The sequence below is a fragment of the Girardinichthys multiradiatus genome, chromosome 10, assembly GCF_021462225.1.
Source record: "Girardinichthys multiradiatus isolate DD_20200921_A chromosome 10, DD_fGirMul_XY1, whole genome shotgun sequence".
Taxonomy (NCBI): Eukaryota; Metazoa; Chordata; class Actinopteri; order Cyprinodontiformes; family Goodeidae; genus Girardinichthys; species Girardinichthys multiradiatus.
This window is the reverse complement of record NC_061803.1, coordinates 21,741,922-21,759,251: the sequence shown is the minus strand read 5'-3', so window position 1 is coordinate 21,759,251 and position 17,330 is coordinate 21,741,922. Positions and strand designations below refer to the sequence as shown.

General features: G+C 40.9%; 1 protein-coding gene across 5 annotated transcripts in view; it reads right to left on the bottom strand.

The window, feature by feature from the left end:
* The window catches only part of LOC124875719 (Snf2-related CREBBP activator protein), a 51,122-nt gene that overhangs the window by 20,609 nt on the left and 13,183 nt on the right, over positions 1 to 17,330 (bottom strand). For 4 of the 5 annotated variants that reach the window (XM_047378061.1, XM_047378063.1, XM_047378064.1 and 1 more), the window contains 13 exons: positions 15,298 to 15,339; positions 13,923 to 14,186; positions 12,953 to 13,138; positions 12,674 to 12,814; positions 11,508 to 11,691; positions 6,872 to 7,047; positions 5,398 to 5,488; positions 5,156 to 5,245; positions 4,177 to 4,350; positions 3,853 to 4,058; positions 3,206 to 3,383; positions 2,963 to 3,099; positions 1,375 to 1,544 (listed from right to left, as the gene is read on the bottom strand). In XM_047378061.1, coding sequence (XP_047234017.1) covers positions 1,375 to 1,544; positions 2,963 to 3,099; positions 3,206 to 3,383; positions 3,853 to 4,058; positions 4,177 to 4,350; positions 5,156 to 5,245; positions 5,398 to 5,488; positions 6,872 to 7,047; positions 11,508 to 11,691; positions 12,674 to 12,814; positions 12,953 to 13,138; positions 13,923 to 14,186; positions 15,298 to 15,339 — 2,039 coding nt within the window. The remainder of the gene's footprint in view (positions 1 to 1,374; positions 1,545 to 2,962; positions 3,100 to 3,205; positions 3,384 to 3,852; positions 4,059 to 4,176; positions 4,351 to 5,155; positions 5,246 to 5,397; positions 5,489 to 6,871; positions 7,048 to 11,507; positions 11,692 to 12,673; positions 12,815 to 12,952; positions 13,139 to 13,922; positions 14,187 to 15,297; positions 15,340 to 17,330) is intronic. The other variant, XM_047378065.1, reaches the window with a different exon arrangement.

Below are 17,330 nucleotides of genomic sequence, written 5' to 3'. Positions count from 1 at the left end.
TAGAGTAAGCGTTAAAGCCTAACCTCTATGAAACAATTATAGATAATTGCTGGATAATTGGTCTGGTTGAACTCTTTTTATTCCTGTTATGCTCTCTGCTGTTATCGGATCACTGAAGCGGACACACTTCTGCGTGCAGCAGGAGTGACTGTCTCTACATAGTTGCAACACACAACTGAGACCAGGAGTAAGATTAAAGGTTCCAGGAAAAATAAGTTCTGTGGCAGAAACTTTAAGAGTTGCATAGCTGAGACCTCCAAATGTGAAAAAAATATACATAATAAAGCTGTCAGCAACTACTCCTCGGCACAGTCTCCACTAACAGAGAAAGAAATAAACAGCTGCTGGAGCAGACGTCCAGCCAAATGACAGCATGAGGGTCTCATAACAGCTACTGTTTGGAGAAATAAAGACTTTCCAATGTGACGATCAGCTGAGAATAATTACATTTTTACACATCTCTACATCCCGGATGGTACTGGCTCAGGGTTTCCTCTGTGAAAAGGGTCTTCGGTTGCAGTTGCAAATATATTTTGTCAAGTCTATTTTTTTAAAATCGAAAACTAGATTAAAATGAAATAAAGGGTCCATTAGAATAATATAAATTTAGTTGTGTGAAAAGGGAGGACAAGTTATCTGTACCCAACTCTATTCCATGCTACAAAAAATATTTCCTCTAGGTTTAATGAAAGGATTTTTATTTGAAGTTGTAAGAGAACCTAAACAGACATTCCTCAAAGATTTCCTAGTTTTTGTCCAATATGAATTTATATAAATATAAATTTATATAAACTAGACTGAATATTTTAAGTCTAAAATAAAAACCTATATTGTATAACTGTACAGGGAACCTCTACACTTCTCGTTTTAACATGACCTGTTAAGTTCATTTTAACCACCAGAGGGCAGCGACGGACAACAATAGAAACTTCCTGTAACATGAACTTCAACCAGAGCAGTCCAGTTTAACATTCAGCTGAATGAGGAGTCAAGTTCACATTGTGATGGGGCATGTCAGAGCCTGATCTCTTTCTACAGATTACAGCATGCCTGTATTTTGCAGCTACTCATAAAAAAGCCCTAAAATATCATATTACCAATAAGTATTGAAAAATAATACTATTTAAACACCTGAATGTCAGCAGTTCTCTCTCAATAATATTCTTGCAATATAAATACTGCAGCAGGCAGCTCAGTATTAGAACATAACTGTCACAAGAAAGCACCCCTAGCCCGATAGAATAATTACAGCCATTTAATGTTTATGGCATAAAAATAGATCTGATATCTGTGTAGTGCTCCTTTATGTTAGCAGCTTACTCCAACAGAGATAAAATACTCCAAACATACGGAGTTTCGGCAGGCTCTACAGACCTGTTGAAGTTCAGCAGACTCTGCCAACGCTGGGACTTAAAGTTTTTGATGTTCTGAGCCTCGTCGAGGATCAGATAGCGCCAGGATTTTCGCCTGAAGGCCTGATGATCCTGCAGCACCAGCTTGTAGGAAGTAATACACACGTGGAAAGCATTGGGTTTTGTCCAGCCCTGAGAAAAAAAAAAAAAGAATAAAAACTGTGGGGTTGTAATTTTTTGTACCACTGATTCTTTTTTTATTTGACTATTATTGACTGGTTTATTGCCCATTTAACAAACTCTGAACTGTTATCTCTTTTGCTATGGTAGATTTAAAGATAAATGAACGTAAAAGTCTGCAAGATGTAAAAACACAGTAAATAATGAGCAGATAATTAACACAAGCAGTTTAAGTTTTTAAACAAGGGGCTTAAAAAAGACCAACACAAAGTAGCACATATTTGTCAAGTGAAAAGAAATACAGAAAGATACATGGTTTTCAAAATGTTTTACAAATACAAATTTAAGAAATCTTTGTGTTCAGCCATCTTTTACTGAAATTACTGCTGTAAGCGTTAGTAATTGGGTATATGTCTACCAACTTCGTACATCTAGAGAGGCAAATTGTTGCCTATTTTACTTTGCAAAATAGTTCAGACAGATCCTAAGGAGAGCGGTTGTGAACAATCAATTTTGAAATCATTCTACAGTTTATCAATTTTATTTAGGTCTGGACTTTGGCTAGGCCATTCTTGCAAATAAAAACGTTTTTATCGAAACCGCTCCATTACAGCTCTGGCCTAATTTTTTGGGTTCTGCTGAAAGATGAATTGCACCTTCAGTCCCAATCCTGATTACAGCTGCCCTTTTTTTCGACTGACAGCTTAGGTGGACAGACATGTTTTGGTAGGTTTGAGGTTTTCTTTCCATTTTCAGATTATGGATGTACATAAGAAGTTCAAAGCTCAGTATTTTGTTTTATAACCTAACCCTTTTAAAAACAACTTTCTCCCTGACCTGTCTGCTGTGTTCTTGGTCTTTGTGATGCTTTTGGTTCTCTCTATAACAAACCTCTAATTTAGCCTACAGACCTTTATTATTTAGGCACTTGATTAAACTGGGTTTTATTTAGCTGATCAGGCTAATGCCACATTTCTGATATTGTTATTATAAAATGTACAAAACCCTCAGAATTTGCTTTCTCTTTGAGAATTATGTACCACTTTTGTCTGTTACATTAAAATCACAATAGTTTGTGGCTATAATGTGGACATGTTCAATGGACATGAATACTTTTCCAAAGCACTGCAAGTCATTCTTTAATAGTCTACAGACATCCAAATCAAATCAAATCAAATCAGCAAAGATTAATCCAAGGTGCAGCTTGGTCTTCGCAGCTGCATGGCATGACCCTATTGGTTGTGGGTATCATATGAGGTTGTGGCATAGGCTACACACCTGCTTTATATTCTCAACAATTAAGAGCCAGGTCATACATGCAGCCACTATGCCTGTTTATTCTACTATGGCTTCCCTCGAGTCATAAAGTTCTGAAAGCATATTGAAAGAAATGCTGCAGACAAACACCCAATAAAGCAGAGAAACGTTACCTGTCTCTTCAGCTTCCTCTCCTTCTGGCTACCAAAGTAGGTGAGGATTTTAAACCCAGGACACCAGCGCTTCAGCTCCATCTCCCAGTTCAGCATCACACTGGTGGGCACAATGATGAGGTGGGGACCCCAATTCCCTAAAGAAAAAGAATTAACAAAAAAAGGTCACAACAAAGAACATGCACCTTAACATGGAGAGGGATTTTAAAAAACAGCTAAAAAATAAATAACGTCACCCATTACCTTTTTCACAGGCAAGGTGAGCCAACAGAGCGATGGTTTGGATGGTTTTACCCAGGCCCATTTCATCAGCCAGAATCCCATTGAGTTTCTTCTCATACATAGTGACCAACCAGTCCAGTCCGATGTGCTGGTATTCCCGCAGTGTTCCATGGAGAAGGAATGGAATGGGGATCTTTACCTTTAATAGGGAAAAAGATGAGAAAGTTAGGATCCAGGCGTGGACTGGTTTAGAATGAAGATGCACAGAGAAATCGGCCAGTGACCAGAATCAGACAACTTTCAGCTTATTCCACTCTGATGGGTGACCAGTGTGTCAGAACCTCAAAAATCCAGTCCCCTTTCAATAAGGGAACACATCATACTTAAGAATTAGCAGGTCGCAACACTTAACAACACTCTTGAGTTGGGAAGTTGTTACTAACTGAAGAACTGAAGAAGAGTCATGAATGAGCTATTAGAGGTATTACTGAAAATTGTAAAATGGTAAATGGACTGAATTTATATAGTGCTTCTTCAGTCATAGGAACCACTCAAAACGCTTTACACTATAGCCACATTCACCCAATCATCGATATGAGCTTAGAAGCGTGAAAAATATGAAGTAAGAAAAAGATTTTATAAAAACACTCTGAATGTGTGAGACCAACCTTGGTTGTAGCCAGAGTGTAGCCTTTAGGCTGCAGGCTCTCTGCCGTTGCAGCTATATGGCTGATTTCTTTCTTTGGCCGTGAGCTGGAGGAAGGCGGGCTTTGGTCTCCCTCCTTCAGCAAAAGCTCCATCCCTTCATCTCCACACTCCTCATCCTCCTCTTCATCTTTCTCTGTGTCATCATCTGCACTATCTCCAGGGGAATCTGAAAGAAGTACATCAGAAAGATACAGCAAATTAATAAACGACCCCAAAGCTTTTAAAACATTACATTTAGTAAAGAAATTAATAAATAATTCAGGATTCTCAGGGAGTGTTTATACCCGAAGATGAAGTGTTGCTTTCCACATCGCTCTCATCTTCCTCATTCTCCACCTCCTCATCCCCAGACACCTCAGAATCAGAGCTGGCTTTGGAGGCAGAAGCAGAAGGAGCCTCAAAGTCAGATGCATAAGCACCTTTGTACTTTTCCAGAAGTTCTTCGAGACTCATGTCGCCTAGAAGAAAAGCAGTGACGGTCCGGTTCAGAGTTATTTGTTCTTGCATATGACAAGACTTGAATTTCAGCTCCTGGGAAAAGTTTTCATTTTCCTTAAACTTTATTTTGTCACGTTACAAACACAAATTTCTATGCATTTATTGGGATTTAGTTTGACAAACACAAAGCAGTGCATAATTAAAAGGAGAAATGATACACAGTTCTCTATGTTCGTACAGATAAAAATCTGAAAAGTGTGGCATGCACCTTTATTTAGTCTCTCCCAGTCAGAGTTTTGCAGAACCACTTTTTGCATTAATTACAGCTGGGAATCATTTGAGGTATGTGTCGCCCAGCTTTTCACATCTAGATGCAGACATTTTTATCCCGTCTTGTTTGTAAAATAGCTCTCTGCTTCTCTTATCAATACTGTTCTTAAACCCATGTCTGGACTAGTTTGTTGATGTGCCACACTCTTTGTTTACAGATAATGGGTTTTTCCTAGTTTTAATTTCCCCTAAAAATTGAAAAACTATCCAAACCTTTCTTTGCATTTCAATAATATGAGTTATTTTGTGTTGTTCTGGCCTATAATATTTGTGGCTGTGATGTCACAAAATTTGATAAAAAAAAGATATGGATCACATGGAATTTAGATTTAAACAACACACGAAGCAGGTAGGAAGAGATATGTAGGTCAAACAGAGAGTCAAGGAGGTAATTCCTTTCAAGAAATTATCAGCTGTAAAACAAACTCTAAAATGGCAAAACTCAAAAATCAGACAATTTAAAGTTTTTTAAATAAATGCAGAAACAAAAGTTACCCTCTTTGGCCAGGTCATTAAGTTCTTCAGCATGGTTGACATTCCCTTCTACCTTCTCCTGGGCTGCTATGGTGTCTTCCTCATCCTCAGCTGATCACAGTGAAATATTAAATATTACTACCCACAGGAAAAGATTTAACTTCAGAGTATTTCCAGAAAAGTTTTTCTATTATTTATCCTTACTTTGAAGTGTAAACTGTAGAGAATGCACAAAAGGTGACTGCATCTTAAATTAATCTTACCGTCCTCTTCATTGGCAGTGAATTCTCCATCTTCATCCTCCTCTGCCGATAAAGAAGATTCGTTTGAGCATTCCTCCTCTGAGCCAGACTCCTATGTTTTGCAAAGATATAGTGATTACTTAGAACATCAAATAAAAAAAAAGTCAATGCTGTTCATTTTTAAGAGCTGTAATCTTTAGGGGCTCAAGCATGTGTATTAAACCTCATTATGCTACGTGCTAATGTTGCAATAAAATATATAAACAAAGGCAGAACAAAGGTGATGTTCATCTAACACGTTTTTCTCAGGCATTTATACTCAAGTCGGAAGTCTGGCGGAGCAACAACATTTTAATATTACGTCCAGTCAGAAGAAACATGTTGGCAAAACTATTTTAAATGTAAGTCAATAATATTCAGACTAACTGCACATTCAATCACTTTAACTACATGATTCAAACAAAAACCTTTAAGATTCAACTTGCAAACAACCTACAGACATGATTTCACTCATCAACCATTAAGACCTCACGACACACGGCCAAAACACTGACATATCGACTTCAATCGGAACACAAGTCAGTCATTAATGTGATCTCAACGCATCAATGAGTGTGATCGTTCTGACTAAAACTTGTCTGATGCTTCTAACCCATGATTAGAACTAAAGAAGCCTTGTGAATTGGAGAGGAAATATCTAGTTTCCTCCTATTTTAACAATTGGAATTTTTTGGTAGTTATTTCGGCTACAAAACTCTTTATGACCTTAAAAATGTAGCTTAACAGCTGAGGTATGGAAGAACGAGAATAAATGTGTGAATTAACAGAGCTCAAGTTCTCGTGCGAAGCTCCACTGCCATAAGACTGCTTGCTGGCAGCCGACATCTGTAGCTTAATAACTTACAAAGCACAACGTAATTATGTGATCATTAGACACTCCGCTGTGAAAACTGTTGTGCAGGTGAAAAATGTCATTCTACAGCAGGAGCAAACAGCTCCCAAAGCAAATAAAACAAACTATAGATAACAGTGAAATACACCTCAGCCTGCATGTACAATTTTTCTTAATCAATAAAATCAAAGTGCCTATTAAAACTTTTAACCAAAAAAAAAGATACCCACAGAATATACCAACAAGTTTTGTGTATGCCAATATCAATTAATCTTCAAATCTTGTATCAAGATACACAATAAACAGGAACTACTAGAAAAGAAGGTAGCCCACCTTAGGTTGCATGATTTCTGTCAACTGAAACAAATTAAACAGACTAAACTCTCAACATCACTCTGAATCTAGAGGACTAGGCAGATGCCAATCTGTCTGCAAGAGGCTCTGACTAATAAACCTTCATTAACTTAACTGAAACACGGACATTTGATTTTTTTCCAATATTTGCAATAAAGTATAAACATTTAAATGAAACAAATGTGCGAGCCAGGTTAAATTGTCCCTTTTTGTCTTATATAGAAAGCCTTTTCAGAGCCCTTTGGTTACCTGTGAGGGTGGCAGTTTGAGTGTGCTGAGCAGCTGGTCCAGGGGCAGCATGCTCTCCTCCTTTAGGAGTTCTATCTCCCGCTGATGGCTCTCTGCATCATTGCCTTCTTGCTGTTCCTCCACCTCTATGGTCTCTTCATCATCATCCTCTTCACAAGGGGGTTCAAAATCTCGGTCTGCAGAAACAGAAGTACTGGACTGAAAAAAGGACTTGTTGCAAAAAAAAAAAAAAAAAAAAGGTAAATATTGTGCCTTAAGGACGCTCTTGAAATCTTTGAAACTTTTGTATTTTGTGAAGTTACAAAACATAATTGGCATTTCGTGTGTGTGTGCAACACAAAGTACCACAGAAATGCAATGTGGTAGAAACAGGGTACAAGGTTCTGATTATGTTTAGGTTTGTTGTCCTGCTAGAAGGTGAACCTGGGAATAAATTATATACAGAATAATATTTACCAATAAGGTGATTTCTGAAATTAGCTCAAGTGGATGTAAGGGTAACAGAGTACAGGGTTTTTGCCTGTTTCAGTTATTTAAGACCCATTATAAAATAAATTTATAATCTAAATGAAATGCTTAAAAATATTTAATATTAACAACTTGCTCTTACTTAGATAAGTTAAATATAACTGAATATTTTGCAGGTGTTTTTAGTACATTTTACACCTAGGTTTGATGCATTTTACAGTATATACATAATAGTGACTGAGGACAAGTTTTTAATAATTATTAAAACCACTTTTTCCTCCCAAGCCTTGTTAAACATACACACACTAATGATGAAGGAGCCAACTGTGGATTGGATAACAACTCTTTTGATTTGAATTCCCTGAACAAACAACAGTGAGGCAGCTTCAGGACCTAAATGCTTTTCCATGTTTCTGGGAAAGTCAGAAAATGTAGCAATAATTACTTTTTATGACCCTGCAAAAATCATGAAGTAAAAGGGGTTCAACGCAAACGCAGGTAATATGTTAGGATTTTTACTCGTACTCGTCATCTTCCGCTTATCCAGGACCGGGTCGCGGGGGCAGCAGACTCAGCAGAGACGCCCAGACGTCCCACTCCCCAGACACCTCTTCCAGCTCCTCCGGGGGGAGCTCAAGGCGTTCCCAGGCCAGCCGAGAGACATAGTCCCTCCAGCGTGTCCTGGCATCCGATATAGATGCCCGAGCCACCTCAACTGGCTCCTCTCGATGTGGAGGAGCAGCGGCTCTACTCCGAGCTCCTCCCGGATGGCCGAGCTCCTCACCCTATCTCTAAGGGAGTGCCCGGCCACCCTACGGAGGAAGCTCATTTCAGCCGCTTGTATCCGGGATCTCGTTCTTTCGGTCATGACCCAAAGTTCATGGCCATAGGTGAGGGTAGGAACGTAGACCGACCGGTAAATTGAGAGCTTTGCTTTTCGGCTCAGTTCTCTCTTCACCACAACGGACCGGCACAGCGCCCCCATTACTGTGGCAGCCACACCGATCCGTCTGTCGATCTCCCGCTCCATTCTTCCCTCACTCGTGAACAAGACCCTGAGATACTTGAACTCCTCCCCTTGAGGCAGGAACTCCCCTCCAACCTGAAGAGGACAAGCCACCCTTTTCCGGTCGAGAACCATGGCCTCGGACTTGGAGGAGCTGATCTTCATCCCAGCTGCTTCACACTCGGCTGCGAACCGCCACAGCGCATGCTGTAGGTCTTGGCTAGAGGGGGCCAGCAGGACCACGTCATCTGCAAAAAGAAGAGACGAAATCCACTGGTCCCCAAACCAGAACCCCTCCGGCCCTTGGCTGCGTCTAGAAATCCTGTCCATAAAAATTATGAACAGAACCGGTGACAAACGGCAGCCCTGCCGGAGTCCAACACGAACCGGGAACAGGTCTGACTTAGTGCCGGCAATGCGGACCAAACTCCTGCTCCGCTTGTACAGGGACCGGAAGGCCCCTAATAAAGGGCCCCCGACTCTGTACTCCTGGTGCACCCTGCCTTCTCCAGGTCCACAAAACACATGTGGACCGGTTGGACAAACTCCCATGAACCCTCGAGCACCCTATAGAGGGTATAGAGCTGGTCCAGTGTTCCACGGCCAGGACGAAAACCACACTGCTCCTCCTGAAGCCGAGGTTCGACCATCGGCCGGACTCTCCTCTCGAATACCCTGGCATAGGCCTTACCAGGGAGGCTGAGGAGTGTGATCCCCCTATAGTTGGAACACACCCTCTGGTCACCCTTCTTATGAAGTGGTACCACCACCCCAGTCTGCCAATCCAGAGGCACTGTCCCAGACCGCCACGCAATGTTGAAGAGGCGTGTCAACCATGACAGCCCCACAACATCCAGAGACTTGAGGTACTCAGGGCGGATCTCATCCACCCCCGAAGCTTTGCCACCGCGGAGCTTTTTAACCACCTCGGTGTCTTCAGCCTGGGTGATGAAAGAGTCCAACCCCGAGTCCCCAGCCTTTGTTTCCACCACGGAATGTGTGATGGCAGGATTGAGGAGATCTTCGAAGTACCCCTTCCACCGCCCGATATTGTCCTCAGTCGAGGTCAGCAGCCTCCCACCCCCACTATAAACAGTGTTGGCGAAGCACTGCTTCCCCCTCCTGAGGCGCCGGACGGTTTTCCAGAATCGCTTCGAGGCCAACCGGTAGTCCTTCTCCATGGCGTTACCAAACTCCTCCCAGGCCCGAGTTTTTGCCTCTGCCACAGCCCGGGCCGCAGCACGCTTGGCCTCACGCTACCCGTCAGCCGCCTCAGGAGTCCCACAAGCCAACCACAGCCGATAGGACTCCTTCTTCAGCTTGACAGCGTCCCTTACTGCCGGTGTCCACCACCGGGTTCGGGGATCGACGCCACGACAGGCACCGCAGACCTTACGGCCGCAGCTACGGGCAGCAGCATCGACAATAGATGCAGAGAACATGGTCAACTCGGACTCTATGTCTTCAACATCCCCGGGATCTGGTCGAAGCTCTCCCGGAGGTGGGAGTTGAATACATCCCTGGCCGAGGGCTCTGCCAGGCGTTCCCAGCAGACCCTCACTATGCGCTTGGGCCTGCCAAGTCTGTCCGGCTTTCTCCTCCTCCACCAGGTGGTGATCAGTGGACAGCTCAGCCCCTCTCTTCACCCGAGTGTCCAAAACATGCGGCCGAAGGTCTGATGATACAACAACAAAGTCGATCATTGACCTCCTGCCTAGAGTGTTCTGGTGCCAAGTGCACTGATGGACACCCTTATGTTTGAACATGGTGTTCATTATGGACAATCCGTGACTAGCACAGAAGTCCAATAACAAAACACCACTCGGATTCAGATCGGGGAGACCATTCCTCCCAATCACGCCTCTCCAGGTGTCAATGTCGTTTCCCACGTGGGCGTTGAAGTCCCCCAGCAGAATAATGGAGTCCCCAGGAGGGGCACTATCCAGCACCCCCGACAGGGACGCCAAGAAGGCAGGGTATTCTGCACTACCGCTCGGCCCGTAGGCTGAAATGATAGTCAGAGACCTGTCCCGAACCCGAAGGCGCGGGGATGCGACCCTCTCATCCACTGGGGTAAACCCCAACACGAGACGGCTGAGCTGGGGGGCGACAAGCAAACCCACCCCAGCCCGCCGCCTCTCCCCGTGGGCCACTCCAGAGTAGAAGAGAGTCCAGCCCCTCTCGAGGAGATGGGTTCCAGAGCCCACGCTGCAGTACGCTGAAGTAAAGGGGGTTCAACGCAAACGCAAGTAATATGTTAGGATTTTTACTTGTATAAAAATGTGAAGACCACGTATGATGTTCCTTTCACTTCATGGGTGTGTTCTAGTGTGTTGGTCATCACATTAAATCCCGATAAAAAGAGGTTTGTTGTTATTAATGTGATGACATTTTCTAAATGTTCACAGCCTCTTGTTTTTAGCTCTCTCTTCACTGCAGGAATGAGGAACCACACAAAAATCTAATCAAGAATTTTTAGCCTCTAAAACCAACTTCATAGGAAAAAGAAATTTTTTAACAGAAGGACTATAGTACTGAAAATACACAAGATAGACAAGCAAAACAAAAATCTACACAGCGATTACAATAAAGGAATAAACTAAAAACAAACAAAAATGTGTAACATTGAGAGAAGTTGTTTTAAAACTAATGAAATGTAATTCTTTGCTTGTTTGACTGATTATCATTGGGGGTCAGTAGATCTGAGCGCAACTGCAACGGACCCAGAACTGATGTACTCTGAACCAGCTGTTCTGGGTACTCTTTATGGAAAAGTGCCTATAAAAGGGAATTAGTTTTTGCTGTGTTTAAAAAGCCAGAAAATGCTTTTAGGAAGCCATTAACTCACGGCAGTGGGAATGTATGCTTTCCAATCTTGTGTAATCAGATGCCATTGATAACCTGTGCAAAAGATGTCTGGCAGGTTTGACAAGCCTGAATCAGGCCTAACATTCAGCATTAGTCACATTACATGAACGTAACTCAAAGTTGCAGCAACCTTGGCAGCGTGTGCAGCTTTTTGCTTCTAATAAACAATTTAGTAACTCTGAATAACCTTAGAAAGGATTCTGCTCTTGCCGTGATGCCATGACAACAACCTTGTGTGATCCAGTGAGTCGGCTCGAAAACACTTTCTACCCATGTAGACAAGGGACAACTTACCGTCTTCATCAACAGGAGGTGGCAGAGATTTCTGCAGCAATACGTCAGCGTCCGCCGGCCTCGCGAGCGATTTGCTGAGGAGGTCCGAGTATTTCTCAGTTTGGCCAACAATGAAGTCGAGCTGAAGGTCCAAAGCTTTCTTCCGCTTTTCCTCCAGTCTGGACTGCTGCTTGAACTGAACCACCTTCAAACATACAAAACAAAACATCACCGCCCTTTACAATGAGTCACTTTTATAATTTATATTTTAAATGACCCAAAACTGCAAACTGGGTTTGCATACTGTTAAGTCCAAAAATAATTCATACCCCTGTTAGATTCAGATTTAAATTTATTTTCATTCAACCAACAACCATCGTGTCTGATAGGAACTGAGAAAAGTAAGAAATATTTACCTGTTTTTATTCACATTTTATTTTAAAATGTAGAAAAGTCATTTATACCCTTCTCAACAATCAATGGAGATATCTTTATTACCAATACAGCATTGAAATTCATAACCTATAATTGATCAGCTTTTTACACGTTTTACTTGTATATTGATGATTTATCTTTAGTGATGAGCTTAAGTATTTGAGGTAAGAAGGCCTCCTTTTCCATCACCCTAATCTGGCTGGGCAACTCCAAGTCAGAAGATGTATGTTGATAAAAGATCAATTTAAGACTAAATCTGCCATACTTATGTATTTAATTAATGTAATTTCTAAACAGTGTTAGATTTTTGCGTAGGTTTCTTGACTTCTTGGAAGTGTATTTTGTTTTATCTTTTAAAGAGAACCTCAACAGGGGGCAAGAAAGCCTATATAGAGGGCAACAATTACTTTGTGATATTGAATCAATACCACCTACACATGAACAAATAAAGATCCTAAGCAATTTCTACATAATAATAATCATCATCATTATGATCACAGTTAACATATATAACTGGATTATATATAATATGGTTTAACTGTACTTAAAGTTTTGAACTAGATTTAGTTTAGCTAGCATAAATTACATGGATTTACATGGACTTTCAGAGTTTAATCTGTTGTTCTGAACTGAACAAAATTGATCTCTGTAAAATGTCGAGCAAACTTTTGTTTTAAAATGATGCTTCAAAATTCATCAGGCATGAGAACTAAATCACTTCAAGTTTAAAACGCAGCAGGAATATTTTGGACCTTCTCAACATTGCTCCAGAACGCCCGGACTTCCTTTGCAATAGAAGCAGCCACTCTTCGGATTTTGGCATGCTCGTCTCTCTTGGCTTTTTCTTCCTTTTGCCTCAGCTCCTCATGATGTCGCATCACCATTCGCACCACCTAACAATACATCAACAGAACATGTCTAGAACATATAAAGTGTACATTACCAGATACACAGCCTCAATAAGATGAGCCCCTATTCATTTTTCAGACTAAAACGTACTGAATGCGGATCTGTAATGAACCTATATTTACCTTTCTGGCCACACCTCTCTTCCACCGTCTCTCTTGAGCAAAGTCGGCGGAGAGCCACTGCATCTCCTCACAGAGGTAATCCCAGTGAACTTTGGTTCGCTGCGGCTCCGGTAGACGAGAGAGACGCTTCATTGACCAGAAACCTTCTTTTTTTAGAGACTGGGTCCGATTTTCAATGTCTGCTTCCTACAGCACACAAAGGCATCCCAGTCAGTCAACACTTTCCTAGAAATTATGAGTTTAAGCAAAAGGATTAAAAATTTGGTTGTCCCGTCTGACCATTTGTTTTTTCCAGCTAACATCTGGTGTGTTCACAGCAATTAAAAGCCATTCATGCACATGATTCGGGACTAGCAGCAAATTCTGTATACAATTGTTTTGTTTCATAATATTAGCTATTACTATTATACTGTTATATAAACCATTTCAACGTAAATGAAACAGCAGTGAGGGTATTTTTATTTCCTGTGTTTACAGAAAGCATTTGGCTTTGACAACTAAGGTGAGTGTGAAACAGGAGATCATGATTTTAGTTTTTTCCCCCCCACTTATTTACATCCACATTGGTTAAACAAGAGTACAGTATTGCTCGCAATGAACTTGCAACCACAATAAGCCTGCGATGAAAAGATATGCTCTGCCCATTTCTTTATTCATGACGTTTTCTCCAGGCTTTAACCACAGCCTAGCTCCATTATTCTGGGGTATTTATTTCCTTTTAGTTCCCTCTTTAAGTGAACTTCCTGGTTGTTTTGGCACAAATTCTTTGGCTAGGAACAAAAATCATTCACGCTCCTGTCTGAAATACCTGAACTAAGGTATCAGGAATAAAGTAGTAAATATTCCTTCAATGCACAATTACTTCTGTTAGTTCAAGGATGCAAACCTAAGTCACAAGGGGAATGTTTTATGGTAGATAATGGTTACTTTTGGTTAGATAAAGCCAAATTGTTGCTAACATCTTACTCACATGTTTTGCCAGCTCTGCCATGTCAGTGTGACGATCTCCGCGGGAGCGCTGGGGAGTGGTCTGGTCTGGTGGCGAAGAGGAGGAACTGTAGCCCACAGAGGAAGGGGAAACGAACTTGCCATGAGGCCCCCGGAGAGGCGAGGTCTTCTCCCGTTGAGGCGTCTTCCAATCAGGGGTGGATGAGGGGCCAAGGAAGGAAGTAGAGGTTGATGGTGAGGAAGGAGATGAATTGACTGTAACTCTATCTGCGATCCACTGGCGCACCTGAGGACCGAGGCAGACGGTTGAGAAAAATTTGATTTTAAAGTAAAGAAGTGATGAGTGAAAAAGCATGAAGTCAGTTAGAGCAAAAGCAAAAGGTAAACATGCTTCTTAAAAGAATGAAGGGCATTTATTGCAGTAATTCAATTAAAAAGGTAAAAACAATTACAAACATTGATATATTTCATTTATTTCAGTTCATTTTGGTAATTATGGCTTACAGCTAACAAAAACCCTCAAATTTGGCTTCTAAGAAAATTTGAATATTGTACAAGGCCAACAATGTTTAATACTGAAATGTTATGATTATCAACACAATCATAGAGAAGACTGTTGACTTGATAGTTGCCATACAATCATTTACACTCTTCACCAACAGGGTAAGCCACAAAGGCCAATGCTAAAGGAGTTTGCTACTCAGAGTACTGTATGCCGCCATATCAATGGGAAGTTGAGTGGAAGGAAAAAGGGTGGTGGAAAATGAGCAGAAGCAATAGCGATAAGTCACCGCAGCCAAATGTTAGAGCACTTCATGCTTCCCTCAACTGATGAGCTTCATGGAGATGCTGATTTCATTGTCAAGGGGAAGATGAGACACCAGGCCCAACAATGCATATGAGCTTATAGCCACCAGTAGAAAATCCTGGGCTTCCTTGACACCTCAGCAGTGCCACAGGCTGATCACCTCCATGTCACGCTGCATTAATACAACGATTCATGCAAAAGGAGCGCAAATTTAGTCTGAGAAGTTGGCTGTTCACAGAGTCCTGTGTGTATGTGGTGTGCTATTTTTCAGATAATTTTTGGCTTTTCATTAGCTGTAAGCATGAATCATCCAAATTGACAGAAAAACAATTGAAATACACGAGTCTGAATGTACTTACTTTATATACTTTTGAGTTTAACTATTTGAATTGAATTACTATGACTGAACCTTTTATAATATTAAAATTTCCTAGAACGCACCGTTATACTGTCAATCAAGGACCTCATGGATGTTATACTCATGCAAACAAAGGGAAGCTAAAGCCAAAAATGCCTCGTGTTAAACTTCTCCAAAAATGAATATCCTGTTAGCAAGAGCCTATGTGGGTGTCTGACAACCACCGCTTACCTTAAGGAACACTGCCTGTGTGTCTGTCCTGCTCTCTCCATGCTGGAAAAAACACATGGCTTGAGCACCCGGCCGACTCAAAAGAAGCTACATAATAATAACACTATACACATGAGTTGCTTTAATGGACTGTGTGCAGGATGAAGACAGTGGAAACATGGCAGCAAATTGGGTCGCAGTGTTACAGACCAAAGCTTTGTTTTGAGATAAAAACATAAAATATTCTTATTCCTCGAGTTCTGTGATGTTACAAATCTCACGTTTGCAGTTAAAACTTGAGAACAGCGAACATCAGCTTAAAATCCTGATCAAGTCAGCATTGACTAATAAATATGCATCAATGCATACCTCATGGACATAACTGATGTGCAGTTTGCACTAACCAATATTGTTTTAATCTGCTTTAGTTTTGCCCTAAATGATCATTTTCTCAAACTCAGTCCGTCTCTGTTAGCTTGACAAAGTTCTGATGAACAGTAATGGGATTAGAAGTGCACCTTCTTCAGTTAAATGTTTATACATATCTAGACATAAAAACATCTTAAATCATATCAAGTGTACAAAAAGAAAAGATCCATATTGTCATTTATTAAAGATTATGCCAAATTGGTAAAACTGTGTGAAAAACTAAGTGCACTTTAAGATTTAGTAGCTAGCATTAGTCCACTATATGTTTGCAGACATTCTCACAGCTCTTAAGGTCCCACCATAGCATTCCAATCGCTATGGCGTATAGTCTTGGACTGGGCCACTGCAAACACTGGATACTTTCCTTTTTCAGCCATTATGCTGTAGACCTGATGCCAAGTTTGGAGTCAGTGTCCTGTTTACAGTTTGAGCCAGAGTTCTGCTGCCTCAGAGACAACTATATGTTTGATACGAGAATACTTTGGCCCGCTTAAGGACTACAAGGTACCATGGTCACGTGGCTGCAAATTAGGTCCAAAACAGCCACCCTAAACCCCACTCGCCCAACACCCCAGGTTGGGGTTGGACTTAATTGACTAAGGAAGACATTATATAGATGAATTACTCACAAAAAATTTTTTTCCTGTTAATTATCATGATTTTGCAGTAACAACTCATGAAAACATGACATTTAAGTTTAGAATATTACATCAGACCAATAAAAAAAAGATTTTAATACAGAAATGTGGGCTTAATGAAAAGTATGTTTAATAACTGCTAATAGGTTTTTTTTAAATGGGAAAAACGAGCCTCATCGGAACACAACTAATTTGTTGAATATGATTGTATATGTTTTGTCAAGCTGGTTGGCAACACTCAATTACAAAAACCCTGAAGAAGGACCCACCACCTAAAAATAGTTTGTGCAGCAGCATGTTAGAAAATGATACGCAGCGACAGCATGACATTCAGGATTAATGTAATTTGTAAGCTTTGTGAAAATCCCACAACTGGTAAACACTTCCCCATTGATGATGCTAAAATAAGCATATTCTCTGTTGTGCCCTATTGCTAATAGGCTGTTTCACGTGTTTTTATGGATTTGGACAGCATTTAATCATGAGTAGTTCAACACCTTAAACAGTTTTAGTGATCAAACCTGAACTGGATAATTCAACATTATGACCACCATATTAGACGCGCATAAAAACTATAATAAATGGACCAGTCAATTATGGACTGAAATGTTTTTACACCAATTACAGATTTTTTAAAAAGTTTGTGATTTATGAAAATACACTGTTTGTGAGAAGAGAAAAAAAAATGTTAGCTGCCAGATTTCCCCCCAAAAACTTGATTTTGTGCATCCGCTCTCCTCGTGATTTGGATGCATTGTTACACCCCGAGTAAATAATCCTTCTCACTGCAGCGATAGACTTCAAGCTGCTTTCAAACTGCATTATAACCCCTTCCAGATTGGTAGCCATCACCAATAACCCCTCTAAGGTCATTGCTGATATGTTGGCACTGTGTTCACATACACCAGCTATGACTCCAGCTTTTATTAGCAGCATCTGGGTGCTACTTTACTCTTTAAATGTATGGAAAAAGAAGGATGTATTTTT